This window comes from Lycium barbarum, chromosome 10 (genome assembly GCF_019175385.1).
Source record: "Lycium barbarum isolate Lr01 chromosome 10, ASM1917538v2, whole genome shotgun sequence".
Taxonomy (NCBI): Eukaryota; Viridiplantae; Streptophyta; class Magnoliopsida; order Solanales; family Solanaceae; genus Lycium; species Lycium barbarum.
In genome coordinates, this window is record NC_083346.1 from 124,881,336 (window position 1) to 124,909,279 (window position 27,944).

At 33.6% G+C, this 27,944-nt stretch overlaps 1 protein-coding gene and 1 pseudogene across 1 annotated transcript; both read right to left on the minus strand.

The window, feature by feature from the left end:
- Positions 1–99: 99 nt before the first annotated feature.
- LOC132616137 (tryptophan N-monooxygenase 1-like) lies at positions 100–960 on the minus strand (annotated as a pseudogene).
- Positions 961–3,848: 2,888 nt separating this feature from the next.
- On the minus strand, positions 3,849–7,228 carry LOC132615925 (isoleucine N-monooxygenase 2-like). Its single transcript, XM_060330521.1, has 3 exons — positions 6,621–7,228; positions 5,526–5,970; positions 3,849–4,618 (listed from the first exon to the last, which is right to left on the minus strand). Exons 1-3 carry the CDS (start codon positions 7,172–7,174, stop codon positions 3,971–3,973), a joined length of 1,647 nt encoding a protein of 548 aa, XP_060186504.1. The 5' UTR covers positions 7,175–7,228; the 3' UTR covers positions 3,849–3,970.
- Positions 7,229–27,944: the final 20,716 nt, after the last annotated feature.

Here is a 27,944-nt window from a genome sequence, read left to right on the forward strand (position 1 = left end):
TTGAATTGAATTGGAGCTGTTCGAATACACATGTCAAGCTAATTGTTCCGGAAAACTAAACAATGATCAAGACTCTGTCTAGAAACCATTATCCCTTAATTAATCAAAATCCGAATATATAATTGGAAAATCAATAGGTAGTAGAAAGTATAACATCATTACATAATTTTTGTTCTTGACCAACTTATTTGGATAAAACTCGACTGGTTTAAAACAACACCTCATACCAATGGGTACATATTTTCAATCAATCTTGGTTCAGCCAGAGCCATAAGAGGTTGAGCGAGATACATATTATTGGGGGACTCAATCAGGTCAATTCGTTGCACATGATTGGGCGGCAAACTCCAATTGAATCCTTGAAGCAACCTAGCAAACATCATGGTTGTGATATCAGAACCTAGTAAAACTCCTGGGCATCCTCTTCTTCCCGCACTAAACGCGAACATTCTTAAAGTTGGATCTTGAAAAATCACTTCATCGTAGGTATTGTTCTTGAGAATGAGGTGTCGTTCGAGTTTAAACATAAGAGGATCTTCGGGCCAAATTCTAGGATTTCGACCAAGGCCTAAACGACTTATTAACACATGACTACCTTTAGGAATAAAGTAGTTGTCAACAATAGTGTCTGAAATAGCGACATGAGGAATGTTGAAGAGTGCAACTGGATGGAGCCGAAATGCCTCCTTTAGACATGTCTTGACATAGTTCAACTTTGGGAAATGAGATTCTTGGACCAAGTTGTCCCTTCCAACAATGGTGTCGAGTTCTTATTTAGCTTTTTCAAGAGTTTTTGGTTGATTCAGCATTTCCGCTAGTGCCCACTCAACTGCATTTGATGGATTATCCACTACTGCTAGCATTACCTCCTATATATGTGCACGCACATACAATTTTAGTAATTGTGCAATAAAATTTTAGATGATTAGCTAATCGATTAAAATGCATGAAAAAAGAAGACATGACTTATCATGGGGCTAATTATGATTTCTTTTTCTTTTAGTATGAGAGTTATTTCTATTACGTTAAATTACTATTAACATGCTACATGATATGATGATCTTTTATGACTAGTTATAATGTAGCAAAAGAAATTGACTACAAAAATCTATTACCTTACTAATCTTATGTGTTATTTTTCTCATTAATCTTTAGTCAACATGATCATATAACTAAAATAACATTTGTAATGGATGACATAAATAAACAAATATGTAATGTAAGATATGGATACCACGACAATCTAAGCACAATTGTATACCCAAATACATATGAAAAATTAAAATAGAGAAACAAATCTGAATTAAAACATCACAAAATTTGTAGCTTGTAGAGTATTCGAGGTGCAGTCCTCTTCATAATACGTAGATGTACTATATATTACCATTTTAAAAAAAAAACTTCATTAATTATCATAAAATTACTAATGTTTGTTTAAGACCTTTGGTCTTATCACTTGTGTGACTCCTCGCACCTTTCATTGTAATTTAAATATTATTCATCAATAATATTAATTATTGTAAAACTAAAAGAAATAATATTTATTGAAGACTTTTGGTCTTATATATGTAGTTCCTTTCATCTTTAATTATTATTTAAATATTATTCATAAATAATATTAATTAATGTAAATAATATTTATTAGAAAATGTATTAGGGACTTTTGATATTTTAAAAATAATATAAAGAACACTCGTCTGGCTTGAATATATAGAAAATTGAAGAAATTAGGTACTTATATATTAACTGTAACCAATTAATAAAATTTATCTAGTCAACATAATTTGTTGATTTTTTGTATGTTAGGAAGCTATAGAAAAAATAAAATTGTTTAAACATTGAAATTAGTACATTTTCTTCGAGTAAGAACTTATGAAATTAACTTGATTTAGAGGAATAAATTCTCAAGTCTTTGTCATACAACCTTCAAACCACTTGGATCATCAAGAATGCGACTCAGTATTTATCTCATGACTACGCGTATTTGGCAACGTGTACCACAGTAATATCTAGTAATACGTCCCTATGTTACTTAGTGAACCAAACATACCCAGACAAATATACTGAAGGGTAAAATAAAATACTCTCAACATGTCAAGAATAACACCAACAAAATAGCAAGAAAATAACTTGATAGGTTTCAAATATTTTATTTAAAGCAGAATACCACGCAAGTGACGACCATCAACCTCGGACTTTCGCAAACTTGCGGCGATAGTATTTGTCACAATCCAAAGAGCAACCTCCAAATCGATTTATATGAAAGTTTGTTTATATTTGGGTTTTGATATAGGGAATTGTAACCCCGTGAATCGTAGAGCACTAGAATTGTGAACCCGTGAATTGTAGAGTTTTTTGGGTTTTATATTCAACTTCAAATGTCCACCTTTTGTGTCATGTTGTCTAGATTTTAAATTAATCTTGGTAGTTAATGAAATAGTAACGCGGGAACACAAAAAGTTGGATTAGTAAATCGAGGCTTTTAAGTTCTTCTGTTACTAATAGGTATTGGGAGAGTGGAGTATTAATTATTGAGCTATTTAATGTTGTAACAATAAAATACATTAAAAATTAGGAGAAAATAATAAAAAAATAGAGAAAAGTCAAAAAAAGAAGAAAAAAGATAAATATGATTCTTGGCCAAAGAGAGGTGTCACATCACTCTTTTATTGCCTAACTTTATATTATATATAGATTTATAAATAATGAAAAAACAACCAAACTCCAATATGTAATTAGTACAGTTATTTCTAAAATTTAAAATAAGACATTTACGGGAGAAAAGATAAAATTATTACATTTGAATTCGATAATGATATATCTATAATGATAGCGTATTCTTTAAGCTTGAATTTGACGAATACTTCTCACAAACAGAGGCGGATGGAGCACTATAACTTGGCGTTCAATTGAACCCCAAACTTTTGATGCGGAACATAAATTTATGTGTAAAAATTTACTAAAATTACAATAAACAGTAGATATGAATCCATAACTTTAGAAATATAATGATTTAGTGCTAAAATTTTAAAATGTTGAACCCCTATAATTTAAATCCTAGATCCGCTTCTGCTCACAAATAAAGTCATATGTCATTCTCAGACAAAAAATATGCATCAGAATTATATATGAAATCAATAATTTTGGCAAAAACACCAATAATGAGAAAAAAGACAAAAGAGAAGAAAAAAGAAGAAACTTCTTTGTGGAAAGAGTTTCAAATGAAAAGGAACGAAACAATAATAACGAAGAATTGAGAAGAAAGTAATGGAATGAAAATGAAGAGTGTTATGCATGCATCGGATAATATTTGCTTAGTATTTATAGTATCCAATAGAATTATAACATAACATGAAATGAAAACTAACGTATATTTGAGTGATGATAATTGAATGGGTATTAAGTGTAACTTAATTGGGTTTTATAACAGACGCGCTAAACCGAGTACCAAATGGGAGCTATACTACGTGATGAGTACGTGGGCTCTGTTTTAAAGAAACGGATTCCCTATTTAAGTTAGCAGCCTTTATTGGTTATTTGGGCTTTTATTAGGCATAGGCAGCAAACGGATCAGTTTTTTTTATCTTTATTATCATTTCATTGTCTTAAATAGATTTAAGGAGAAAATGGCAAAAAAAAAAGGAGAAAAAAGATAAATGTCAATGCCGATCATAGAGAGGTGCCACATCACCTTGTCTATGTCTAGCTTTATATTATATATAGATTTGTCCTTGAATTGAATTGGAGCGGTTCATCCGGTTTGAGATACGCGAATACACATGTCAAGCTAATTGTTTCGGAAAACTAAACAATGACCAAGACTCTGTCTAGAAACCATTGTCCCTTAATTAATCAAAATCCGAATATATAATTGGAAAATCAATAGGTAGTAGAAAGTATAACATCATTACATAATTTTTGTTCTTGACCAACTTATTTGGATAAAACTCGACTGGTTTAAAACAACACCTCATACCAATGGGTACATATTTTCAGTCAATCTTGGTTCAGCCAGAGCCATAAGAGGTTGAGCAAGATACATATTATTGGGGGACTCAATCAGGTCAATTCGTTGCACATGATTGGGCGGCAAACTCCAATTGAATCCTTGAAGCAACCTAGCAAACATCATGATTGTGATATCAGAACCTAGTAAAACTCCTGGGCATCCTCTTCTTCCCGCACTAAACGCGAACATTCTTAAAGTTGGATCTTGAAAAATCACTTCATCGTAGGTATTGTTCTTGAGAATGAGGTGTCGTTCGGGTTTAAACATAAGAGGATCTTCGGGCCAAATTCTAGGATTTCGACCAAGGCCTAAACGACTTATTAACACATGACTACCTTTAGGAATAAAGTAGTTGTCAACAATAGTGTCTGAAATAGCGACATGAGGAATGTTGAAGAGTGCAACTGGATGGAGCCGAAATGCCTCCTTTAGACATGCCTTGACATAGTTCAACTTTGGGAAATGAGATTCTTGGACCAAGTTGTCCCTTCCAACAATGGTGTCGAGTTCTTGTTTAGCTTTTTCAAGAGTTTTTGGTTGATTCAGCATTTCCGCTAGTGCCCACTCAACTGCATTTGATGGATTATCCACTACTGCTAGCATTACCTCCTATATATGTGCACGCACATACAATTTTAGTAATTGTGCAATAAAATTTTAGATGATTAGCTAATCGATTAAAATGCATGAAAAAAGAAGACATGACTTATCATGTGGCTAATTATGATTTCTTTTTCTTTTAGTATGAGAGTTATTTCTATTACGTTAAATTACTATTAACATGCTACATGATATGATGATCTTTTATGACTAGTTATAATGTAGCAAAAGAAATTGACTACAAAAATCTATTACCTTACTAATCTTATGTGTTATTTTTCTTATTAATTTTTAGTCAACATGATCATATAACTAGAATAACATTTGTAATGGATTACATATCACAAAAGATTTAGAATATCCCGGAATTTAGACGGATCTAGCAAGAGATTTTAAAAAAAATAGAAGTTGAAAATCTGTATAGGTGATACCAATTAGAAGACAATTAGTATATTTTAAAAATTTACATAAGTACGAGAGTATACAAGAGAACTCTTGATGTTAGATAATTCTTGGGTACATATATATTGAAATATTATGGACCCAATTAGAGTATTTATGATATTGAAGATTTATATGCCTGAGTCCTCAAACTTGAGGCATAATAATTATTGTTAACATTGACATACTACAAGTTAGAAAAACTAATCAGAACATTCAATAAGCGAGTTGAGATTTTGTTTCCATCTTTGTAAACGTCTCAATTTCATCTAAAAGTTTCTAAATGCGGCCTCTGTATAACAAGATAACATATATACGATTCAACTAAAGACATTATAGTTGTTGGCTCACGAAGATTATAGTTGGTATAATTACGTTTAAATATATTTAGAATGACATTTATTATGTATAGTAGTAATGAGCTATAGGCATACTAATCACTAGAGTAGTGTAGTTTAAGGTTTGAGATGCTTACAATAACTTCTGCTTTGATCTCTTCAACAGTCAATAGAGGGTTACCTTCACCATCCTTAAGTTGAATAAGAATATCAAGAACATCTTCTTCTTTGGTCTTAATATCATCCTTCCACATATTAATCCTTGCATCAATTTCTGAATCTTGGTACTTTTTCACACACCTCAATGCTTCTCTTAATATCTTTTCATGGCCATCTAAATCCAATTTACTTATCCATGATGGCAAGTAATCAGAGACTGAAAACCCAAATATATGATCAAGAACCGTAAAACATGCATTCACTTGCTCTTCTTCATTTCCATTTCCCAAAAACCTTTTGTTGAACAATATTTTCCTCATTACATTTCCACAAAAGTGTCTCGCAACACTTCTTACATTTACAAGCCTTTGGCCAGCGCATTGATCATATACATGTCTAATAAGATAGTCAGATTCCTCCATTCTGTTGGGATCAAAATAACGAGACGTCATACAAAAGCTAAGAAAACAAACCTTGAATGATGATAAATCAGACAACAAAAAGAAGTATAGTAAAAGAGGCATAATACTTTAAGAGTTTAAGTAATATGCACCGTCAGTGTCAATAATTTTTAACCATCAGGATTCAGGTCATCTTTGGTCTTTAATTCTTGTTATTTTAAAAATTTCAAATCTCACATTTTTAGATGGTTCACCTTGTAGATATCTTTTGGATGGCCTTGATAGTGTAAATAATTATTTACGTTGATAATGTATAAAACTTAAACTCATACTTTTATATGAGATAACTAATATTAAAAAAAAAAAACATAAAAACTATCGAGTGAATAATCTATTCCCCTAAACCAGACTTTTTAATAATTATATTGTGGATGTTATTGTGTAAAAATGATCTTTAATCAATAAAAGTGCAAAACCTTTTCTTCCAAGGAAAATGTTAGCCAAATATGGAAAATTTAAATTTTACTTTTTTTTACAAAGTAAAAATTAACTATGATAAACTATTTGTCTTTCCTTAGAAAGGGGGAAAAAAAAAGAAGGTAAAATCCAAAGCGAACTTTGACACGAGTACTTTTTTACAATTTTATCCATATTTATTTTTTAACCTGATACCTTTTATCATGAAGCCGCTGATGAGCGGTGGCCGAAAGGATGTGATTAGTGATAACCCTTTTCATTTTCTTCCATTGATCACCATTTGTTAAAATTGTTGTCAAGTAGCCACTAGTTATAAGACGACTAGCCGCCATGCATTGTGGTCTTGATGAGAAAATTGAGTCTTTTTTAATCAAGAATTCACAAGCAAGTTCAGGAGAAGTTACAGGAATAATATGGACATTATTTCCTAGACGGATACATGCAATATCAGTGTTCATATCGTCCATAACTTTGTGTACCCATCGAGACCTCGACATGTTTGTTAGAATCATTTGTGGGAGGCATCCAAGAATTGGCCATGGTTTTGGACCCGGAGGAAGTTGTGGGAATGATGATGATGAATTATTGAACTTTCTATTTTGGAGATATTTTGATATGAGAATGGGAAATAGCCAGAAGAAAGTGAGCAGTAGTATGAGAAAAGCAAAGGAATTTAAGGACTTTGTCATCGATGTTGTCATGTTACAACTAGAATATAAGATCAATGATAAGCTAAGTATTTTCGGCATGCCTCTATATTTGGTGTCTGTAGGATTCCTCTCTATATAGCTTGCAATATATAGACTCCTCGCCATATAATATATATATATATATATATATATATATCCCCACCCCCCACAACCCCACGAGCTTTCAGTATTTTGTAGTACATAGGGACAGGAAAATGATAGGCTATAATTGAACACAAACAGTGCTCTCAACTATGCGTATGTTAGATTAATTTCATGATATGTATATATGGGGAAATTATTTCTAATTTATGGGTTGTGAATTTTAGAACAATGACTTTACATTGTAATAATTTGTGATTAAATTTAATATTTTTACATATTTAATGAATTTCTAGCACAAATAAATTGTATGAATAAATATTACTAAGTTCCCTTGAACGCATATCCAGATTTCTTGCTCCGCCCCAAGTACTACTCATATTTTTTTACAGAAAAAAGGCCGGAATTCCAAAACATATTCCCGACGAAAAACCATTTGGATAACGGCAAACACAAAGCGGACGTGGAAAATGTAATTTGAAAAGACTTAGTCGCACAAAAAAAAAAAAAAAAAGAGAGAGAGAGAGAGAGAAGAAGAAGACGACTTTAGGCCTCATTTGTTTTCATTAAGATTAAGACGTCTGAATCTGAATATACATCTGAATGATTAAGATGTTGTCTCTAGATCTGAACACTGAATGATTTAGACTGTTTGTTTCTCGACATCTGAATGTGCATAATGTATTTATTTAAACACAATAAATATACAATTCAAATAAAATCGGAACTAAAAATTATAAAATAAATACAAATTTAATAAAATAAGAATATTATTTGATGAAAATATGAAACATTTATGTTTGCTAGTAATGATGGACATGTTTGTAGTGATGGTGGGGTGGTTTTTTTTTGGGGGGAGGGGTTGGTAGGTAGGGTGGGGTACGGTGGTGGTGGTTGGGTGGGTCTGGGGGTAAGGTAGATAGTGGTGAGGGGGTGGTTGGGGATAAGGTAGGTGGGTGGTGAATGTGGTGGGGTGGTGGTGATGGGTGGGGTGGGGTGGTGTTGGTGGTGAGTGGGGGGTAGGGTTGGGGCTTGGGTGGTGGGTAGTGGAGGGTTGGGGTGAGTGGTGGGTAGTGGAGGGTTGGGGTGGGTGGTGGTGGGTGGGTTGTGGGGTGGATAGTGGTGGGGTTGGATAGGTGGGGTGGTGGTGGGGGGGTAAGTAGGGGGTGGGTGGTGGGAATGAGGGGATGAGGGGAGATGGAGCCAGTGATAAAAATTATTCATATAAAATACGTCTTAATGATATTAAGACTTTCTTCAAGATCTTAATGATTAAGACTTATTCAGACCAAATAAGTGCTTAGATCTTAATGTAAACAAATGCACTTAATGATCTAAAGTCTGAACCATTCAGATTCAGACCTCCATTAAGTGCAAACAAATGAGGCTGTTACTTCATTTTGGATAATAATTGTCAACGGTTTACAGCATTTCGGGAACGTTTACGTATTAACTCCACTTCCCTTGAGTTAGTTTAGTGTTCACAACAAGTTATTTTAATTTGTCTAAATGATAAATCAAGATGATCATCATCATCTACTAACTCAAATATGAGTCATGTTTCCTGATGCAGATCTACGTTATCATTGGGTGCTAGGTAATGTATCAACGTCATGTTATTACAACGTTGTTGTTTACATAAGATGACGTTGTTTATATTAATTAGATAATGGTTGAGAAACACATGATCTAACATTTTGCAGAATAATATATTGGAAGATATATTAAGAACCTCATGACTCAAGTATCTCCTTATGTAAATTTATTCATATTGTGGAAGCTATGGTGTCATTAATTGGGTTTTTTCGTTTAATATAACTTACTCAGTAGTATATTGTTTTTATAAAAAATAAAAAAATTAAACTCAGGATAATTTATGCAAGGTTTAACATGAAAAATCAAATGTATTAGTTATACATCGATTAGATAGTTATACAAGATTTTTATACCAAACGTTGCATAAATAATACTGAACTTTTTACCAAGAGTAATTTTTATTTTTCTATACCTCAAATCTAACCTCTTAACAGTGAGATCTTTTTCTCTTAATAGTGAGGTCTTTCGGAGGAAATGTACATGTTAAAAATGAACAGTCTTATATAGTACAAGTAAAGGTAAAAAGAAAAGAAATCTGAAATGTGCTATCTTATTTCCTTAGAGAAAAGGCCATAAATGATCCCTTATCTATGGGAGTAGGTCTAAAATGGTCTCTTAACTATACACTTACCAGTTTTAGTCCTTTAACTATCTAAAAACTTATCAAATTTGGTCTCCGTCTATTTTTTTATACAAACAACGTACAAACTCATAAACCTTCGTGAGATTAATCGTTAAACCATTACTCAGACCTATATTTCTCTCTCCCTGCTTCTTTTTCCTCAAGTTCATTCTTTAACCTCAACTTTTTTCCTCAAGTTCTCTCTCGCGTTTCGTAACCGACGGACTGCGTCGATTAAAACCGGCGAAAAACCGACCTAGTCCGTCGGTTTTGTTAAAAAAAAAAAAAAAAACCATCGGTCTCACGTCGGTTTTTTTTTTTTGAAAATTGAAGACTGAAATGTGGGAACTTGGAATCGAACCCCGGTATGTTCCTTGTCATTAAAGGGCTTTACCACTAGACCACTGATATTTTTTGTTCATATACTTACATTGATTTAATTTATACTGTTTTTTCGCTCTAAAAACGGAGACGAAAAAAAAACCGACGGACTCCATCGGTTTATTTTAAAAAATAATATAAAAATAATTATATTTTTTCGCGCATTTTTGTGCAAAAAATAGACGGAGACCAAATTTGATATATTTTTGGATAGTTAAAGAACTAAAACCGGTAAGTGTATAGTTAAGGAACCATTTTAGACCTACTCTCATAGATAAGGGACTATTTATGGCCTTTTCTCTATTTTCTTATCTGGAAAGGATTCAAGGGAAAGAAAAACGTGTGCCAGTTGGTTTTTATTCGTTTGTTTGTCTCAAATTACAAATTATCCGACTCCTACATCTCATGGCCGTGGAGACACGTGAATGGTAACCTTTTTGCTTTATTGTATCTGGTATTCGAAATTTCTTAGTCAGACTAATTTGAATTTACGCTCATTTCTGAATAAAGACACTTTTTAGTTAAAGGTAAAGTAATTTTACTCATCCCATCTCTCTTTGGTGGTAAGTAAATGCTGACCTCAACTTCAATCCACCAACAACAAAAGTTGTGGTGGGATCGATATAATTTTTTTTTTTTTGGCAGGAAGCGCACAGAAAAAATAGAGTCACACAAGTCCAAAACAAAATTATAGTTGAAATTACTGAAATGTAATGTCCAAAGTCCAAACAAAGAAGGAGCCACCAGCTCTGCCATTCCCATCTTTCTCATCAATGCCTGGCCCACCTCATTTTCCTCTCTTTTTCTCCTCTTTCACGTGTCCAATTGAGAGGGGGGAAATTGGGATATTTTTGTCACAAAAGTAGAAGCTCTAGAACTTTCCAAGTGGAAAAAATTAAGATTACAAATGTTTTCAAATACTGGTATTTTTTACTTTTTGAGGTTCAAACTGCATAAATTTTGACTAACATTTTAAGATGTATTTTTTCACCGAATTGATATGAGAAAAGTTGCAACTTATAGTACTTTTCATGCAGTTTTCAAATGTATAAAAAATATTGAGTTAATTTAATTCAGTTTAGTTTCAAAATTTAGTCAAATTGACACTCGAAAAATGAAAAGTACCACATAAATTGAGACGGAAGGAGTACTTTTAAAAGGTGAATAATTACGACAAACAAATTAATTATATAAATATCGTCAGATATCGTCAACATAAAATATAAATCTCGCTAAGAATATCATTAAAATTATAATACGAAGAGCGTCGCGGGCGGGGAAGGTTCTTTTACAAATGTTTCATGAGAGATGAGAGATTTGACTGTTCAAAATATTTCTACTAATAGTCAGCATGTAGAAATGTCTAAGCTCGTCCTGAGGTTCACTTATTCAAATGACTTTTAATATAAAATCTCTATTACTTTCAATATTTGGTTTTATAACTATCTGGTATCCGATCAAATTACTTGCTAGACTATTTTAGATTCGCCCACATAAGATTCGTTAAAGAAAAAGGTGCTACTTAACATGGATTTTTCTATTTTAACGCTCGAACATGACACTTTTAGTTAGTTTGTTATACCTCAAAAATTAATTTAAAGTGATGAGTTTTACTCATACTATATTAAGATACTACAATTTTAACACTTAATTGAAGGGATAACTTTATTTATGCAATATACACTATAAAGTAAAAATTCTTTTTACTATTAAGTCATATAAAACTATCTGCTGGTAAGTCTCCATAAAAAGTGTGAGTTATAGTTCTAAAAATTAGGCAAAATACACACTACAATAAAAACAACTGCAACTCACCTGGTGAAATCCACAAAGTGGGGTATATATGTTGTTGTATTTATTGTAATGTGTATTTCATCAAGTAGCTGGTTATTTTTACGGATTTAACACTTGCAAGATTAATTTGTATGTATTTGAGATTAGTCTGTGGATAGATGGGAAAAGGGTTCAAAACACACTCCAACTTTGACCCAAATTGCTATAACACACTTCAACTGTGCGGGGTTTCTATGAACCTCCTAAACTACTTTAAAGTTGAATTATTAGCTCCTTAGATGCTGAGGTAGCAAAGAAATTATATGTCACTCTCTCAAAGAGAGTGCGAGAAGAAACGAAAATGTGTAAAATTTATTTTATAAGTAGTTTTTAGAAATATCTATTTTTTTTCATTTTCCTTTTCATATGTTTCTCTTTATCCCTTTTGTTGGGTTTCTCAACCACCATTAACAAATTAACAAATGAAGCATTGATGCTCTTCAACAAGTTTGCTTTCAAGAGCTCAACCTATGAGTTTTCAGCAGATTAATCGCCATTGGATAATCGAAAATCCGCCGAGCACCGCCAGCTCTCTCTTCAACTCCGGCGACCCCTTTTTTTTCTTTGATTTGATCTCTTCTCTTTGTCCCTCGAAACTCAGAAGATAAGATCAAATAAAATTCGGAGTCTGAATCTTCAAATCAATAGGGATTATTTCTAATTTATGGGTTGTGAATTTTAGAACAATGACTTTACATTGTAATAATTTGTGATTAAATTTAATAATTCTACATATTTAATGAATTTCTAGCAGAAATAAATTGTATGAATAAATATTACTAAGTTCCGTTGAACGCATATCCAGATTTCTTGCTCCGCCCCAGGTACTACACATATTTTTTACAGAAAAAAGGCCGGAATTCCAAAATATTTTCCCGACGAAAAACCGTTTGGATAACGACAAACACAAAGCGGACATGAAAAATGTAATTTGAAAAGACTTAGTCGCACAAAAAAAAAAAAAAAAGAGAGAGAAGAAGACGACTTTACTGTTACTTCATTTTGGATAATAATTGTCAATGGTTTACAGCCTGTCGGAACGTTTACGTATTAACTCCACTTCCCTTGAGTTAGTTTAGTGTTCACAACAAGTTATTTTAATTTATTTAAATGATAAATCAAGATGATCATCATCATCTACTAACTCAAATATGAGTCATGTTTCCCGATGCAGATCTACGTTATCACTGGGTGCTAGGTAATGTATCAACGTCATGTTATTACAACGTTGTTGTTTACATAAGATGACGTTGTTTATATTAATTAGATAATGGTTGAGAAACACATGATCTAACATTTGCAGAATAATATATTGGAAGATATATTAAGAACCTCATGACTCAAGTATCTCCTTATGTAAATTTATTCATATTGTGGAAGCTATGGTGTCATTAATTGGGTTTTCCGTTTAATATAACTTACTCAGTAGTATATTGTTTTTATAAAAATAAAAAAATTGCGGTTAAGAGTTTAGTGCGAATAAGGAATTATTAAGATAATTTTGCATGAATACGTTTTTTTGAATGTTCATTTTTATGAGAAAAAAAAGCTTAATTTATAGGCTCGCAACTGAAAATTCGAAACCAAAAATTCGAAGATCACAATTGAAGTTTATATTGATTACAAAATTAGTAGTATCTATTTTAGCTAACTCAGTTCTTCTTGCTTGGCCTGACAGATGGATTTGCTGCCTGTATATTGTTTATAGCAAAAATCTAAAATAAAATAAACTACTGCTAAATTTTCACCATTTTCTTTACGAGTATATACTGTATATACTTACCAGTACGCACCCCATAGTCCCATAGTATACCTCATAAGTTCATCGTCATCGATCGTGACGGCTCTTAGCATCATCATTGTGGTCTGTGCGATATGTCATTAAAATAACGGAAAAGGGCCAAAATTACCCCTGAACTTTGAAAAATGGTTCATGTATGCCCTTCGTTATACTTTTGAGCTACTGTTGCCCTTAACGTTATACTTTGGGGCAAATATACCCTTATATATAACAGCGTGCCACGTGTCAAACTCACAGTGGCCAACCCATTTCCCCCTTATTTTTCATCCGGATAAAATAAAATCGGATCCGACCCAGCCAAATTAAATCACTAAACCCGTTAATATGTTTTCAAACCCACATAACCCTAAATCAAACCCAACTATCTCTCTCTCTAAAAAAAACGACGACACCTCTCTCTACAGTAAATCGCCACCCACCTCTCTCTACAGTAAACTTAACTTCATTTACGTCATGATTTCTGTGAATTGAAGGCTTGAAGGTACGTTTTTCATCATTAAAATATTGTCCCTTTCTGTTTTTAAGTTCTTTTATTTGTTACATTTTCATTGAATTATGGGTTCCCATTACAATTTCCATAGATTCTGTGTTTCCTTCGTTGTTTTTTTAGTTTTTAATGTGTTTGCATACACTTTTTAATGTGGTCCCGAAATGGGTGGGTACGATTAAATTGTCAGGTTTGTTTTTGGTGTTATGTTTTAGTGATTTTAGTGTTGGTTTCAGCTTTTGTAGGCTTGTGGACCTGATATTAATGTGGGGTTGGTGGTTATAGTGAAAAGTGGGTACGGTTAAATATAAGGTTTGCTTTAGGGGGTTTTGTTGTTTTAGGGTTGGTCCCAGCTTGTGTGATGATATTGAAAGGTGGTTTTTATCTTTTTTGTCATATTCGTAAGGGTTTGGGCTGCTTTATGTTAAAAAGTGGACCCAATTCCATGTTAAGTGTGTGCAGAGGCGGATTCAGGATTTACATTTTAGGGGTTCAACCTTTTAAGATTCTTAGTTGAACACATTGTATTTTAAAAGTTATGGGTTCATATTTACTATTTATTACAATTTTAATAATTTTTACACATAAATTTATGTTTCGCGTCGAAAGTTAGAGGTTCAATTCCATGTTTTTTTATACTCCGTCCAGAATTTTATATTGCTCAGTTTATAAACAATTCCATGTTTTCAGTTTGTGGTCCTTGGACAATACAAACAAAAGCATTAAATTATTGCGTGTGGTCCCCAAAGTGGTTGAATTCTTTTTTCATTTTTATACTATTGTATGTGGTCCCTTATTAATTAACTGCTTTATTTACTAATTAGTTGCAGGTTATTAAGATGACTAGCCATATATGCCTGTGTGATGCACGGGCCGAACATATTTATTCACTTTAATTAATCAGTCTTTAAGGTTTATTTGTAAATAATTTTTAAAAATTTCTCATTGTCATGACAATGAAAGTTGTTCGTCGATGTGAAAAATAAAATTAGTATGAAGATGAGGGAAAATTAATATTTTGATTCTAGATTTTTTTCTTTTAAATTGTTTAATATGTTAGATGTATACCGACAAGTTAATATCTATCTCAATTAATTAACTGTTCAGATCCAAACATAAGAACCATTGTGTTGTAGATATTGAATTTTTTAAAAGCAAAACTAATAAAATATTTTTATTAAATTAATCAAAAAATTTAGTTACATTATAATTTTTTATATTAACAACTATAGATAAAATGAATTGTTACAGAGAAATCAAAATTAGAAAGATATATGTCGTAAATCACCAAATTTTAATTCCGAAATGAAAATATGAAATTATACATTTTTATAAATGTAAAGAAACAATAATCAGAGAATATAAAGAATAGTAAGATAAGTAAAGTATTGACAAAGAAGGAAAATGGAGATAAAAGTAATTGTCCATGTTAACATATCAAGACAAAGAAATTTTTCTTCTTCTTATTTTACCCTTCACATTAATTATTGATTTTACTTCATTTATTAATTCTTAAAGAACGTAATAAGAGGGAGAAGAGAGGCAGTACATTGATTTAGTTTAAACACTCAGCGTGTGATATGTGTTTACCTATTGCTCTTATCATCCTAACTAATCCTAATTAGGGGACGCTCGTATTTTCTGGAAAAGTACATTCTCTAAGGGGTCACATGAGTAAATATTTATCTGCATATTTACACAAATTAACTCAATATATTAATTAAATAATTTAATACGCTGAAAATATGTACTGTATTAATTAATACTTTCTTTATTCGATTTATGTGATACAGTTTGAATTTTGAGAGTCAAGCAAGATTTTTTTTGACCGCTATCTATTTGTTTTTTTTTTTAAATTCTCAATTATTATAATTTATATTATATTATTTTTTATGTTTTTTTATATATATAAATTACTTTTCATAAAATTTAGAAATTGCGTATCTGAATTCATAGTCCATTCAAGAATTATGCGTATTTGTTTAATTGATGTTAAGTGTACAATTTATTGTCCACATGGAATTAAAAGTAGTTGATTGAAGTGTACAATTTATATAGCTCTTGATACAAGCATTCATTGCGTGTACAATTTGTAAAGCTTGTGGTACAAGCATTTTATACTATTTTCGTCCACTCACCACACTTATATATAATAGATAGAAAAAAAGAAAAATATAGAATAGAAAAATAGACATATATTTTTAGTAATGTATCCAAGTAATATGGGACGAAGGGAGTACTTCATTTATTAATTCTTAAAGAATGTGAAAAGTCGAGTATAATAATGTGGCCAAGTAATATGAGATGAAGGGAGTACTTCATTTATTAATTCTTAAAGAATGTGAAAAGTCGAGTATAATAATATGGCTAAGTAATATGGGACGAAAGGAGTACTTCATTTATTAATTCAAGAACGTGAAAAGTCAAGTAAATTGGCCAAGTAATATGAGACGGAGGGAGTACTTCATTTATTAATTCTTAAAGACCGTGAAAAGTCTAAATTAAACAAGTAAAAGTGCATGGAGAAAATAAATACGTGTCGGAAAATTAAAATTGAAGTGCATAAATGTATACATGAGAAGAAAATAAATATTCAGTAAGAACGTGAAAAGTCAAAAGTGAACAAGTAAATGTGCACGAGGAAATAAATAAGTGCATACGTGTATACATAAAAGAAAATAAATATTAAATATTATGACATATGTCTATGTGGGATAAAAAAATAGTTGGTTAAAGAGTACAAGTTATATAGCTTTTAGTATAAGAATTCATTAAGTGTATAATTTTTGAAGCGGTTGGCCGTGAAAAGTCAAAAGTGAACAAGTAAATGTGCACGAGGAAATAAATAAGTGCATACGTGTATACATAAAAAGAAAATAAATATTAAGTACTATGACATATGTCTATGTGGGATAAAAAAGTAGTTGGTTAAAGAGTACAAGTTATATAGCTTTTAGTACAAGAATTCATTAAGTGTACAATTTTTGAAGCGGTTGGTACAAGGAGGGACAACCGTGTTCGTCCCTCCACCGCTCTTATATATAATAGAAATAAAAGTCAATTTATTCTTCCATCATGGTGGTGATTGGATTAGAGAACCACATGTATTGTATGAAAAGAAATGGGTTCACTATTGGAGAGGGTATGATCCCGATCTCTTATCTTATTTTGACATTGTAAATGTGTCACGACCCGACTAGGGCCGCGACGAGCACCCGGCGCTATCCCACCTGGGCACCCCTTTAACATACTTTCACATAACGTCTAGGTGAGCCATAAATCAAATCATGCATTCTAGTCATCAATCATACTAGTCCCATTTGGGCGACAACATTTCCTATATAACATCATAGGCATCTATGCCACATCAAATGTACATGGGCCGACGTGGCCGACAAAATAATATACAAAACACGGGCCAACAAGGTCAGACATATCTAACCATATACACGTGACTACGAGCCTCTAAGAAGAGTATGACATATCACATAAGCGGGACAGGACCCCGCTATGCCCATAATTATATACACAAAAGAATAAGTACCCAAAAGCTATGGCTCCGAAGGAAATGGAGCTCTGCTATGTAATCTCTGAATAAGCAGCTATGGATCAAGTCTGTCTCCCTGTGCACCTGCGGGCATGACGCAGCGTCCACAAACAAAAGGATGTCAGTATGAAGAATGTACTGAGTATGTAAAGCATGATCAACATCGATATAGAAGCATAATGAACAACATGTGAAGTAGCATAGGAGGGGAGACAATAATATCATCATCATGACACTTACTTGCTCTCCATAGAGACATTCCGTTTCTATTGCGTATCCGCATACATACATCCATATCCGTACTTAATTACCCTCATAATCATTTACATCTCATATACATAACATATTCGTACTCTTAATGATGTCAAATACATAGCATATACACATATATACAGATATACATAGCATGCCCGACTATGAAGGTTCGGTGTTTTATACATACTTGGCCAACCAAGGCTCAAGGTTATATCTACCTGGCCCTACCAAGGCATCAGGGTTATCCGTACCATCTGCAGATGTGCGCGCGCGTTACGTAATCATATACATACATATACATATATTCTACCCAGCGTTATAAGCTCGGGGTTTCATTATAGCCCTTCATAGGCACACATAAGTATAATAGCCCATAGGCACCTTTAGCATCATTATTATTATCATTATTATCGTTACGTCTGCATTATAGGCTTACTCGTCGTGTGAGGAACGTATTACACATCAAGGATCGCAGGCTCAGTAGCTTTTGAGAATAGAATCATATGGAGCACATCATGAGCTCATAGAAGGATAAATGATTGGACAAAGAACCATGCCTTATGAAAGAAGGGTGAGCCTTACATACCTTTTCGTTGAACTATTCTACACTTGCACGTACTCCTCCGATGCTCACGTTTCTACCTTCATTAAGGTCATACTATCATTAGAATCGATAACTAGCACACATGGCTAAAGCTAGAGAAAATCGGGCAGCATCTCCTTTATTTGTACAACATTTTCCCATATCGTAATTCAACTCCCAAACGTCGACAATACATTCACAATATCATAACAATAGCCATTAATCATCCACATTATCTAGATTTCTCAATTTGCTCCTAGTTCACCCATATTCATGGTCATAACCCTCGACCTCGTCCATTCATATACAATGTCGATTTCATGATCTTAACGTCGTTTATAACACATTCATATCACAACACAACAATAAACATGATTCAATTCAAACTATTTCTCAAAAGGTCACTATTCATCATTCATGACCCATTTTACCATATTTTTCTACAATCCATGTATTTCAACTCTCCAATATCTTAAACAACGTATAAATATCATGAATCTTACCTTAGATGTTGTAGGAACGAGCCTTAGTTGATAATACTCCACTTGAGCAAAAACCCTAGTTTTTCTCCATTTGGATTTCTTGACTTGGATGATCTTTAATGGGTTTTTCTTACACTTGATTCACTTGATTAATGTTGTTGATGACTAATAATCCTTGAAAACTTGTATAATAAATGTAGAGAGATGTTTTAGGGAGAAGGGGTGTGATGTAGAAGTGAAATGAAATAAGTCTTGGTCCTCTTATTTAATGACTTAAAAATCTGAATTGAAGTGCACAGTGGTCGTAAACTTGGTTTACGGCCCGTATTCCAGTTTACGGACCGTCCTTCGTGGTCGTGTTTAACCATAGCAGAATCAGAAACTCAGGCTGCAACATGGTGATTTACGACCATGGTTTACGGGCCGTAAATCACTTTACGGTCCGTATTCCAGGTCGTATTTAACCATTGATCATCTGGCAGAAAGTTGAAGTCTCGAATGCTAAAATACGACAGGCCAGTTTACGGACCGTATACCATTTTACGGTCTGTATTTCACTTTACGACCGACTGTCCAGATTGCAAACCTGCAACTTTTCACATTTCTTGACTCTTCATTCTAATCATCCACATCCATTTGCCTACCTTGCTCATCTCATACCTTGCCTTATCTTAGCCAACTTTCTCGTCTTGCATCGGATGCCTTTGAAATCTCGCCTAAGGTCATCGAACGTCATTTCTTACTCATGGAACGTCATACACTCGTACTCATCACTAGTTCATTCACTTTCGTACCAACAGAAGATTTTCTGAGGTGTAACAAAATGAGTACACTTCCAAGTTAGGATTTGTAGGTGTCTAACAATTAATTGTTGTTGGACCATCTGGAAAGTACTTCGAATTAGAAGATGATGAAGGTATTAGGAAACTAATGTCATTTGTGTCTGAAGAATACCATGTCATTCATTTCTTTGCTACTGATGAATGTGAAATAGCTGTGCATGTTCCAAATATTCTACAAAATGATGAAAAATTTTTCTTAGTACCTAATTTGGTTAATGAAGTTGGGACAGACGGTAGTGATAGTGACAAGGAGGAAGAGAATGGTATGGTGTTTGATTATCCAGATTATGATACTGGGGAATTAGAGAGACTTGCTACCCATAAGAGAAGGGCTATCACTGAAAATTTGAATGACTTTAGGGAGTTAGTTAAGGGTATGACATTTAAGGACATACTAGAAGCAAGGAAATTTTGTAGACTTTATGCAATGGCAAAAAAGATAGAGTTAGTTGTTCAAAAAAGTGATACTCATAGGGTGAGATATTCACGTGCTGCTGTAGGCTGCCCATTTATATGCCTCATATCTGATGATGGGACCACTGTTGGGGTGACTGTTAAGACTCTAACTCCTCATAATGAATGTGCTAAAGTATTTGATAACCCACTGATTGATCATAGTACCATAGCTCAATATTTTAAGGGTAAGTTACAAGATAACCCAAAATACAAGATTAAAGAGATGAGAGCTGACTTACAAAGAGTTTTTGAGTTAAATGCAAGTGAAGGAAAATGCAAAAGAGCCAAAAGAATGGTTCTGGAAATTTTGGAAGGTAGTTTTACAGATAATTACAAAAAACCTGGCGGCTTATGCAAATGAATTGAGAGAATCAAATCCAGGAAGTGATGTTGTGATTACTTTGTTTAAGAAGGCACTAGGTCAAGGTAAAAGGAAATTTCTGAGAATGTATATTTGTTTCAAGGCATTGAAAATGGGTTTTAAGGAAGGATTAATGATGTGCCGTGAAATTACGGGATATTCGATGCTAATTTCTTAAGCTTTTGTAACTCTTCAAGAACTTTTGGTGTTACTTTTCGTGTATTTATGTCGTTTTGTAGGATAAGATGTCGGGAGAGCATAACAGAGCAAAATGGAGCAAAATAGAGCAAAACAAGCTAAATTAGAAGAAGCGTGACCTGCGAGTCGCAGGTCACACATGCGAGCCGCATGTTCTGCAACAAGTTTGTACAGAGATTTTGGAAATTTGAAGAAATTGGATGCAGCATCTGCGAGCATCACCTGCGATACGCATCCATGACCGCATGTGCTGCAAGTCATCTCTGTACATTGCAAGAACTGCGAGAGTTTTGTACAACATGCGAACTGCAGGTTGAACATGCGATACAACCTGCGAGACGCACGTTGCGCACGCAGGTGTATTTTTGTATAATATTGGTGCTATATTCAGTTTTATGTGATTTAGAAGTGATCGGAAGAAACCAAGTGAAAACAAAGTCAAAAAGAGGCCAAACTGTCAAAATTGGACAGTTTTGCAAAAACGGGACAGATTTGCAAAACTGAAACTTTGGGGTTTATTTTGTCATATTTTGACTTGGGAAATTTGAGGAGCTACAAAAGAGAGACTTGGGGCGTATCATTATCATCTTTGGCCATTCAACACAAGTTGGAGACTAGGGTTCCTACACCACACTTGGGGATTGAAGATTTGAAGTTTTGATAAAAAAATTCTAAATTTCTTAACCCTTCACTCATTTCTTTAATTTCTTGCTTTGTATTGTATATCTAAGTGTGTAGAATTTTATTCCATAACTTTAATCTTGTTTATGAAAATATTCATTTGCAAAGTTGGATGAAACCTCTTGTTATGCTTATGTATTGAATGATCTTTATTGCTATTGAAGTGAGTCTTTGTTGTTTTAATTAATCTTGTTCTTTAATGTTTCTTAAGGGATTAGCTAACCCTAAGACTCACCCATTTACTTTGATTGAGCTCGGAAGAGGAAATCTAGGTTGAGAAAGATTAATTAACAAGAATTTGGGTCATTAAACCCATCTAATAACTTGAGCTCGGAAGAGGATAGTTACTTGAGGTTAAATTGATTGTGCCTAATATTACACTCTAAGGCTTGGAAAAGCTTAGAGTTAAATTCATTGATTTGGTTGGAAGACTTTCAATGAGATTTTAGAAATCATTATCTATCAACACAAACCGGCTCATAGTTGTAAAATCATAAAATACATTGGATCGTTACTTGAGAGTTTCTTGTATCCATGCTTGTGGCCATTGATCATTTTACTTGCTTTCTAGGTTAGTTTACATTTCCGCGTTAGTTATAATTTTCTCAAAAAATCAAAATATTATCTATCGTTTGACTTAGCTTGGTAAGTGAAAGTTCCTTACTTTCTTAATCGCCTAGTATATTGTTCCCTGTGGGATCGACCCCGACTCATAGTTAGGTAAATTATATTGCATACGACCGTGTACACTTTCTTTTTGAGGAGTGGATTTGGACGTTATCAGTTAAGACCATTCATTGGGTTAGATGGTACATTCCTTAAAGAACAAGCCAAGGTTCAAGTATTAGTCGCTGTTGGTCAAGACAGTATGAACCAATTTTACCCTCTTGCATGGGCAGTTGTTGATAAAGAGACAAATAGGACTTGGACCTGGTTTGTACAGCATTTGCAGCACTCACTTGAACTCCAGAATGGTGAAGGAATAACCTTCATATCAGACATGCAGAAGGTAAACTACACTGTTTTTTTAAATCTGTTTCAAGATATTATTTTTATGTTTTTTTGGTGCTGGATTTAAGTTTAAACTTCTCATGGGTGCTGAATACTTAACCCTTTATGTGTTCCGTTTGTAGCTTTCTTTATGTATCTTTGGTGCCTGATTTAAGTTTAAACTTCTCACGGGTGCTTGATAGTTAAAGATTGCAGTTTTAAAACTTGAGCTTGTAGTTAAAGATTGCACAATACCCATTATTCCCATAATGTTCACTGGATTTCTGAACTATAAAGACTGATAAAATTGCAGCAACATCAGCCTTAGCAGTGCCCATAATGCTCACTGTTTTTTTTTTTTTCTTCTGGAAAAAGGTAACAGTAAGACTTGATCATTCTTTTCACTTGGATTGTTTTCACTAATTGAGTCTCATATATTACGTAGACATGGACAAAAGAGTTGTTAGTATTACAAATTCACTCCAAAGGTCAAATTAGAATCACCTTTTCCGCATGAGCAGTAGATATCATAAGAATTCACGTTAATGGTCAAATTTGCACATTCTTTTTTCTTTCTTTTTTTTCTTCGTAAAGGAAGATGATCATAGAATGGGTCCCTTAATTATGCTATATTTTCAACCTTTACAGCTGTAAGCAAAAAAAAGTATGTGGAATAGGGAAATTTTACTTTTACTTTTATAGTGTGGAGAGATTTTTGCCTGACTTTGTTCCACATACTAGTTAAATAGGAGTACAGGTTATGCATGAATTATATACAACTGTTATTTATGTTCAGTTTAATAATTAAGTCTTATAGAGTCTTATAGTAATTTTATAGTCTTATAGTCTTATAGTAATTTATGAAGCAATAACAAGTACTCCTACTATAAGATAGAACAAAAAAAACAGACCAAGTCAAAAAGCTGGTGGCTTGAGTAGAGCCAAAATCATCAAAACTAAGATTAAAGGTTTTTTCCCACAACCAGTGTAGTGTAGCTAGTACCCCTTATCGTATTATTCAGCAATTATTGGTGGGGGGACTCGACACTGATCTCATCGACATTCCAAAATATTATAAAGACTGTTGTGTTGTTTGTTATTGCTGTAGAGAGAGGTCGGTGTATTTTAGAGAGAGAGAGTGAAGGATTGATTTAGGGTTACGTGGGTTTGAAAACATATTAACAGGTTTGGTGATTTAATTTGGCTGGGTCGGATCCGATTTTATTTTATCCGGATGAATTATAAGGGGGAATGGGTTGGCCACTGTGAGTTTGACACGTGGCACGCCGTTATACATAAGAGTATGTTTGCCCAAAGTATAACAAAAGGAAGCCAAAGGAGACGGAGTCAAAAATTAGAGTCGCCACAAATGTCCAAGTTGAAGTAGAGTTCATAGGAATAGTAGTTTTAGACTTAGAAACTGATTTTAAACTTGTTCTGGAAAACACTTTTTATGTACCGTCTTTGAGACGAAATTTGATTTCTCTTCCTCTTTTAGATAGAGTTGGTTTTGGTTTTATTTCTCTCAATTGAAAAGTTAATTTCCTTTTGAACTCTGAAGTTGTTGGTCATGGAATGCTATCTGATGGTTTATTTAAAATTTCCTTGGCTTATGATGTTGAATACAACTCTTTTAATTCTGAAATTGTTAGATCAAAACGTCCTCTTTTAAATGAAAAGTCAGGTATGTTGTGGCATAGGCGTTTGGGTCATATCTTTAAAGACAGAGTTGATAGATTAGTCAAATCCAATATTTTACCTTCTCTTGATTTCGGGGACATAGGAACATGTATTGATTGTATTAGAGGAAAGTTGACTAAAACAAGAAAAAAGGGTGCTACTCGTAGTTCTGATTTGCTAGAAATTATTCACACATACATAAGTGGTCCATATTCTACAACAATTTGTGGTTCTAGTTATTTTATCACCTTCATTGATGACTTTTCTCGGTATGGTTATGTCTTTCTTATTAAAGAAAAATCTGATTCTTTTGAAAAATTCAAAGTGTTTAAAACTGAAGTAGAGAAACAACTGGGAAAGGTCATTAAGATAGTGAGGTCTGATCGTGGGGGTGAGTACTATGGTAGACACATCGAGGCTGGGTAGCATATGGGACCCTTTGCCAAATATCTGCAAGATTGTGGCATAGTTGCTCAGTATACCATGCCTGGTAGTCCTGACCAAAATGGTGTAGCTGAAAGGCGAAACCGTACTTTAAAAGACATGATGAGAAGTATGATGAGTAGATCTAACTTACCTGGTTTCCTCTGGGGTGAAGCTATTAAAACAGTCGTGTACATTCTTAACCGTGTTCCTTCCAAGTCAGTTCCTAAAACACCTTTTGAGTTGTGGACAAATAGAAAACCTAGCCTAAACCATTTTCGAGTTTGGGGTTGCCTTGCTGAGGTGAGAATTTATAATCCGTCTGAGAAGAAAACTGAACCTAGAACCTCGCATTATTTTTTCATTGGTTATCCAGCTCATTCTAAGGGATACATGTTCTATTGTCCTACAAGGGGAACAAGAATAGTTGAATCACAAAATGCAAAATTTCTTTAATTTGATGTTGTAGATAAGGATTGTTCGCAGAATGTTGCTAGTGAGCCTACTGAGAATGTTGAAACTATGAGAATCGCTCTCCCCATTGCCACAAAAACCTTTGTGTCTGCACTTGCACACATTGAGTATAATGAATCTATGCTTAGGGGTGTCAAAAAATAATGAAAAACCGACCGAACCTAACCATACCGAACTGATTTGTAGTGTTTTTTCCAATAAAATCGTGGATTTTTATTTAAGCTTATAACCGTCCCGAACAATTAGGGTGGTCTTTTTAATTTATACAAAAAATTAAAAAATTCCTGAACCGAACCGAATAGTCTTACATGTATGAAATATATTTTATATATTACAGATATGTTAAATTGAATATATAAAATATATTTTATAGATTCTATTTCAAATATAAAAAAGAATTTTGGCCACTAAATTTTGGGCCTTTAGTTGATTGGATTTAGTTTCAAAAGGATACCTCATATATAATAGTCATACGGTCATAGATTAGATGATTTAAGTAGGCATTTTTGGTTCTAGTTAGTACTAACAGAAGTTTACCTCCATCTTGGTCTCCTCTACTATGTTGCTTGATGTATATGTATCAAATTCAAGCTGTGGTTTCTGTGGCCTATAAGCTAATGTTTGTTTTGGCTCAATTTAACGTTGTTGTCTTTGGCAAGTTATTCTTCTCCCTGGTCAATCAGTGAGGATTCACGTCGTTGTTGTCTTCTACTTGATATAACACATTTCAGTTTAATTACTTTGTGTAGTTTTTTTAATAGCTTTTACATTAAGTATTTCATAAGAAACAAATAGAAGTTTTATTTGATAGTGTACTACAAATAGGTTTGTGGAGGTCTGCGTCGTTACATTTTAATGGCAGTGTATTCTTAGGTGACACTTTAAAACTAAAATAACCGAAAATTAACCGAACCGTACCGATACCGAAGAAAAACCGAGATGATGGGACGGTCTCGAAAAGTTTAATTTTGGTTATACAAAATAAAATAACCGAAGAATTGGGATGGTATAATTTTTTTTAAAATAACCGATCGAACCGTCCCATTGACACCCCTATCTATGCCTGTGCAAATGGAAGCTCCTATAGCCACAGAGGTTCAGGCACCTGCTGTTATCGAACAAGTTGTTTAGGCACCTGATATTGTTGAACAAGAAGTTTAGAATTTGAGGAGATCAAGTAGACCTAGAAGATCAGCACTACCTGATGACTATTTGGCATACCTTGCTGAAGGTGATGTTGTGGATCCCGTGACTTATTCTGATGCAGTATCATGTGCTCAATCAAAGATGTGGTTTGATGCTATGACTGAAGAGATGAACTCCATGAGTAAGAATGAAGTGTGGGAGCTTGCTGAACTCCCTAAAGGTCATAAGGTTGTCGGTTGCAAATGGGTCTTTAAGACCAAGAAGGATTCAAAAGGAAATATTGAACGCTTCAAGGCAAGATTGGTCGCTAAGTTGTTTACACAGCGAGAAGGGGTTGATTAAAGTGAAACCTTCTCACATGTGTCATCTAAGGATTCTTTTAGGATCATTATGGCACTGGTAGCCCATTTCGATCTAGAATTGCATCAGATGGATGTAAAAATAACTTTTCTTAATGGTGATCTTACGGAAGAGGTTTACATGGAACAACCTCAAGGTTTTATTGGTATAGGTGATGAGCATCTAGTGTGTAAGTTGAAGAAGTCTATCTATGGACTGAAGCAAGCTTCTCGGCAGTGATATTTGAAGTTTGAGGAAATTGTCACTTCTATGGGCTTTGTGGAAAACAAGATTGATCATTGCATCTACCTCAAGATCAGTGGGAGTAAGTTCATCATTCTCACTCTTTATATTGATGATATTTTACTTGCAAGTAATAATTTAGGACTGCTTCATGAAACTAAGCAGTCATTGAATAAAGTATTTGATATGAAAGACCTGGGAGAGGCATCTTTTGTTCTGGGTATTGAAATTCGACGAGATAGGTCACGTAAGTTATTGGGACTTTCACAAAAGGCCTATATTGATCGTATTTTGAGCAGATTTCATATGGAAAACTGTAAGGCTGGAGATGTCCCTGTTGTAAAAGGTGACAAATTAAGTCTAGACTTATGCCCCAAGAATGATCCAGAGAAAGAGTACATGAAAGATGTGCCTTATTCAAGTGTTGTAGAGAGCCTTATGTATGCACATGATTTCACTCGTCCTGACATTGCCTTCATTGTCAATGCTCTTGGGCGTTATCAGTCTAATCCAGGGAGAAACCATTGGGTTGCTGCTAAGAAAGTAATGAGGTATTTGAAGAAGACAAAAGATTATATGTTAGTGTACAGAAAAGTTGATGATCTTGAGGTGATTGGTTACTCAGACTCAGACTTTGGTGGATGCCCTGACGATTTGAGGTCTACTTCTGGTTTTATATTCATGTTAGCAGGGGGTGCAATATCTTGGAAGAGTGTGAAGCAAACCCTTACAACATCTTCAACTATCCAAGCAAAGTTTGTAGCTTGTTATAGAGCAGCTACGCAAGCCATTTGGCTTAAAATTTTTATTTTGGGACTTATGATAGTTGATTCCATCTCTAGACCCTTAAAGATTTATTGTGACAACAGAGCAGCTGTGTTTTACTCGAAGAATAACAAATCCTCTTCGGCTTCTACGCACATAGAAATAAAATATCTGGCTGTACGAGATATGGTTAAAGGGGAGGATATTGTGATTGAACATATATCTACTGATTTGATGCTTGCCGATCCACTAACCAAGGGGTTGAGACCCGTAGTTTTTAAGCAGCATGTTGATAACATGGGCGTTGTTGAGTCATTTGATTTGTTAGGTTAGTGGGAGTATTCAATATTGTTTTTTTTATTCGTTATTAGACTCTTTACCCTATTTTTTGGGGCTTATGGTGATATTATCTCTTTGAGACATTTATGCTATGGTGGATTTTTTTTTATCATTTATGTTGTTGATTATTATTATGCTCATTTTAATGTTGATTTATTATCTTAAGACTTGTTGTCTTATGTGTTGGTTATGTCTCATGTTGTT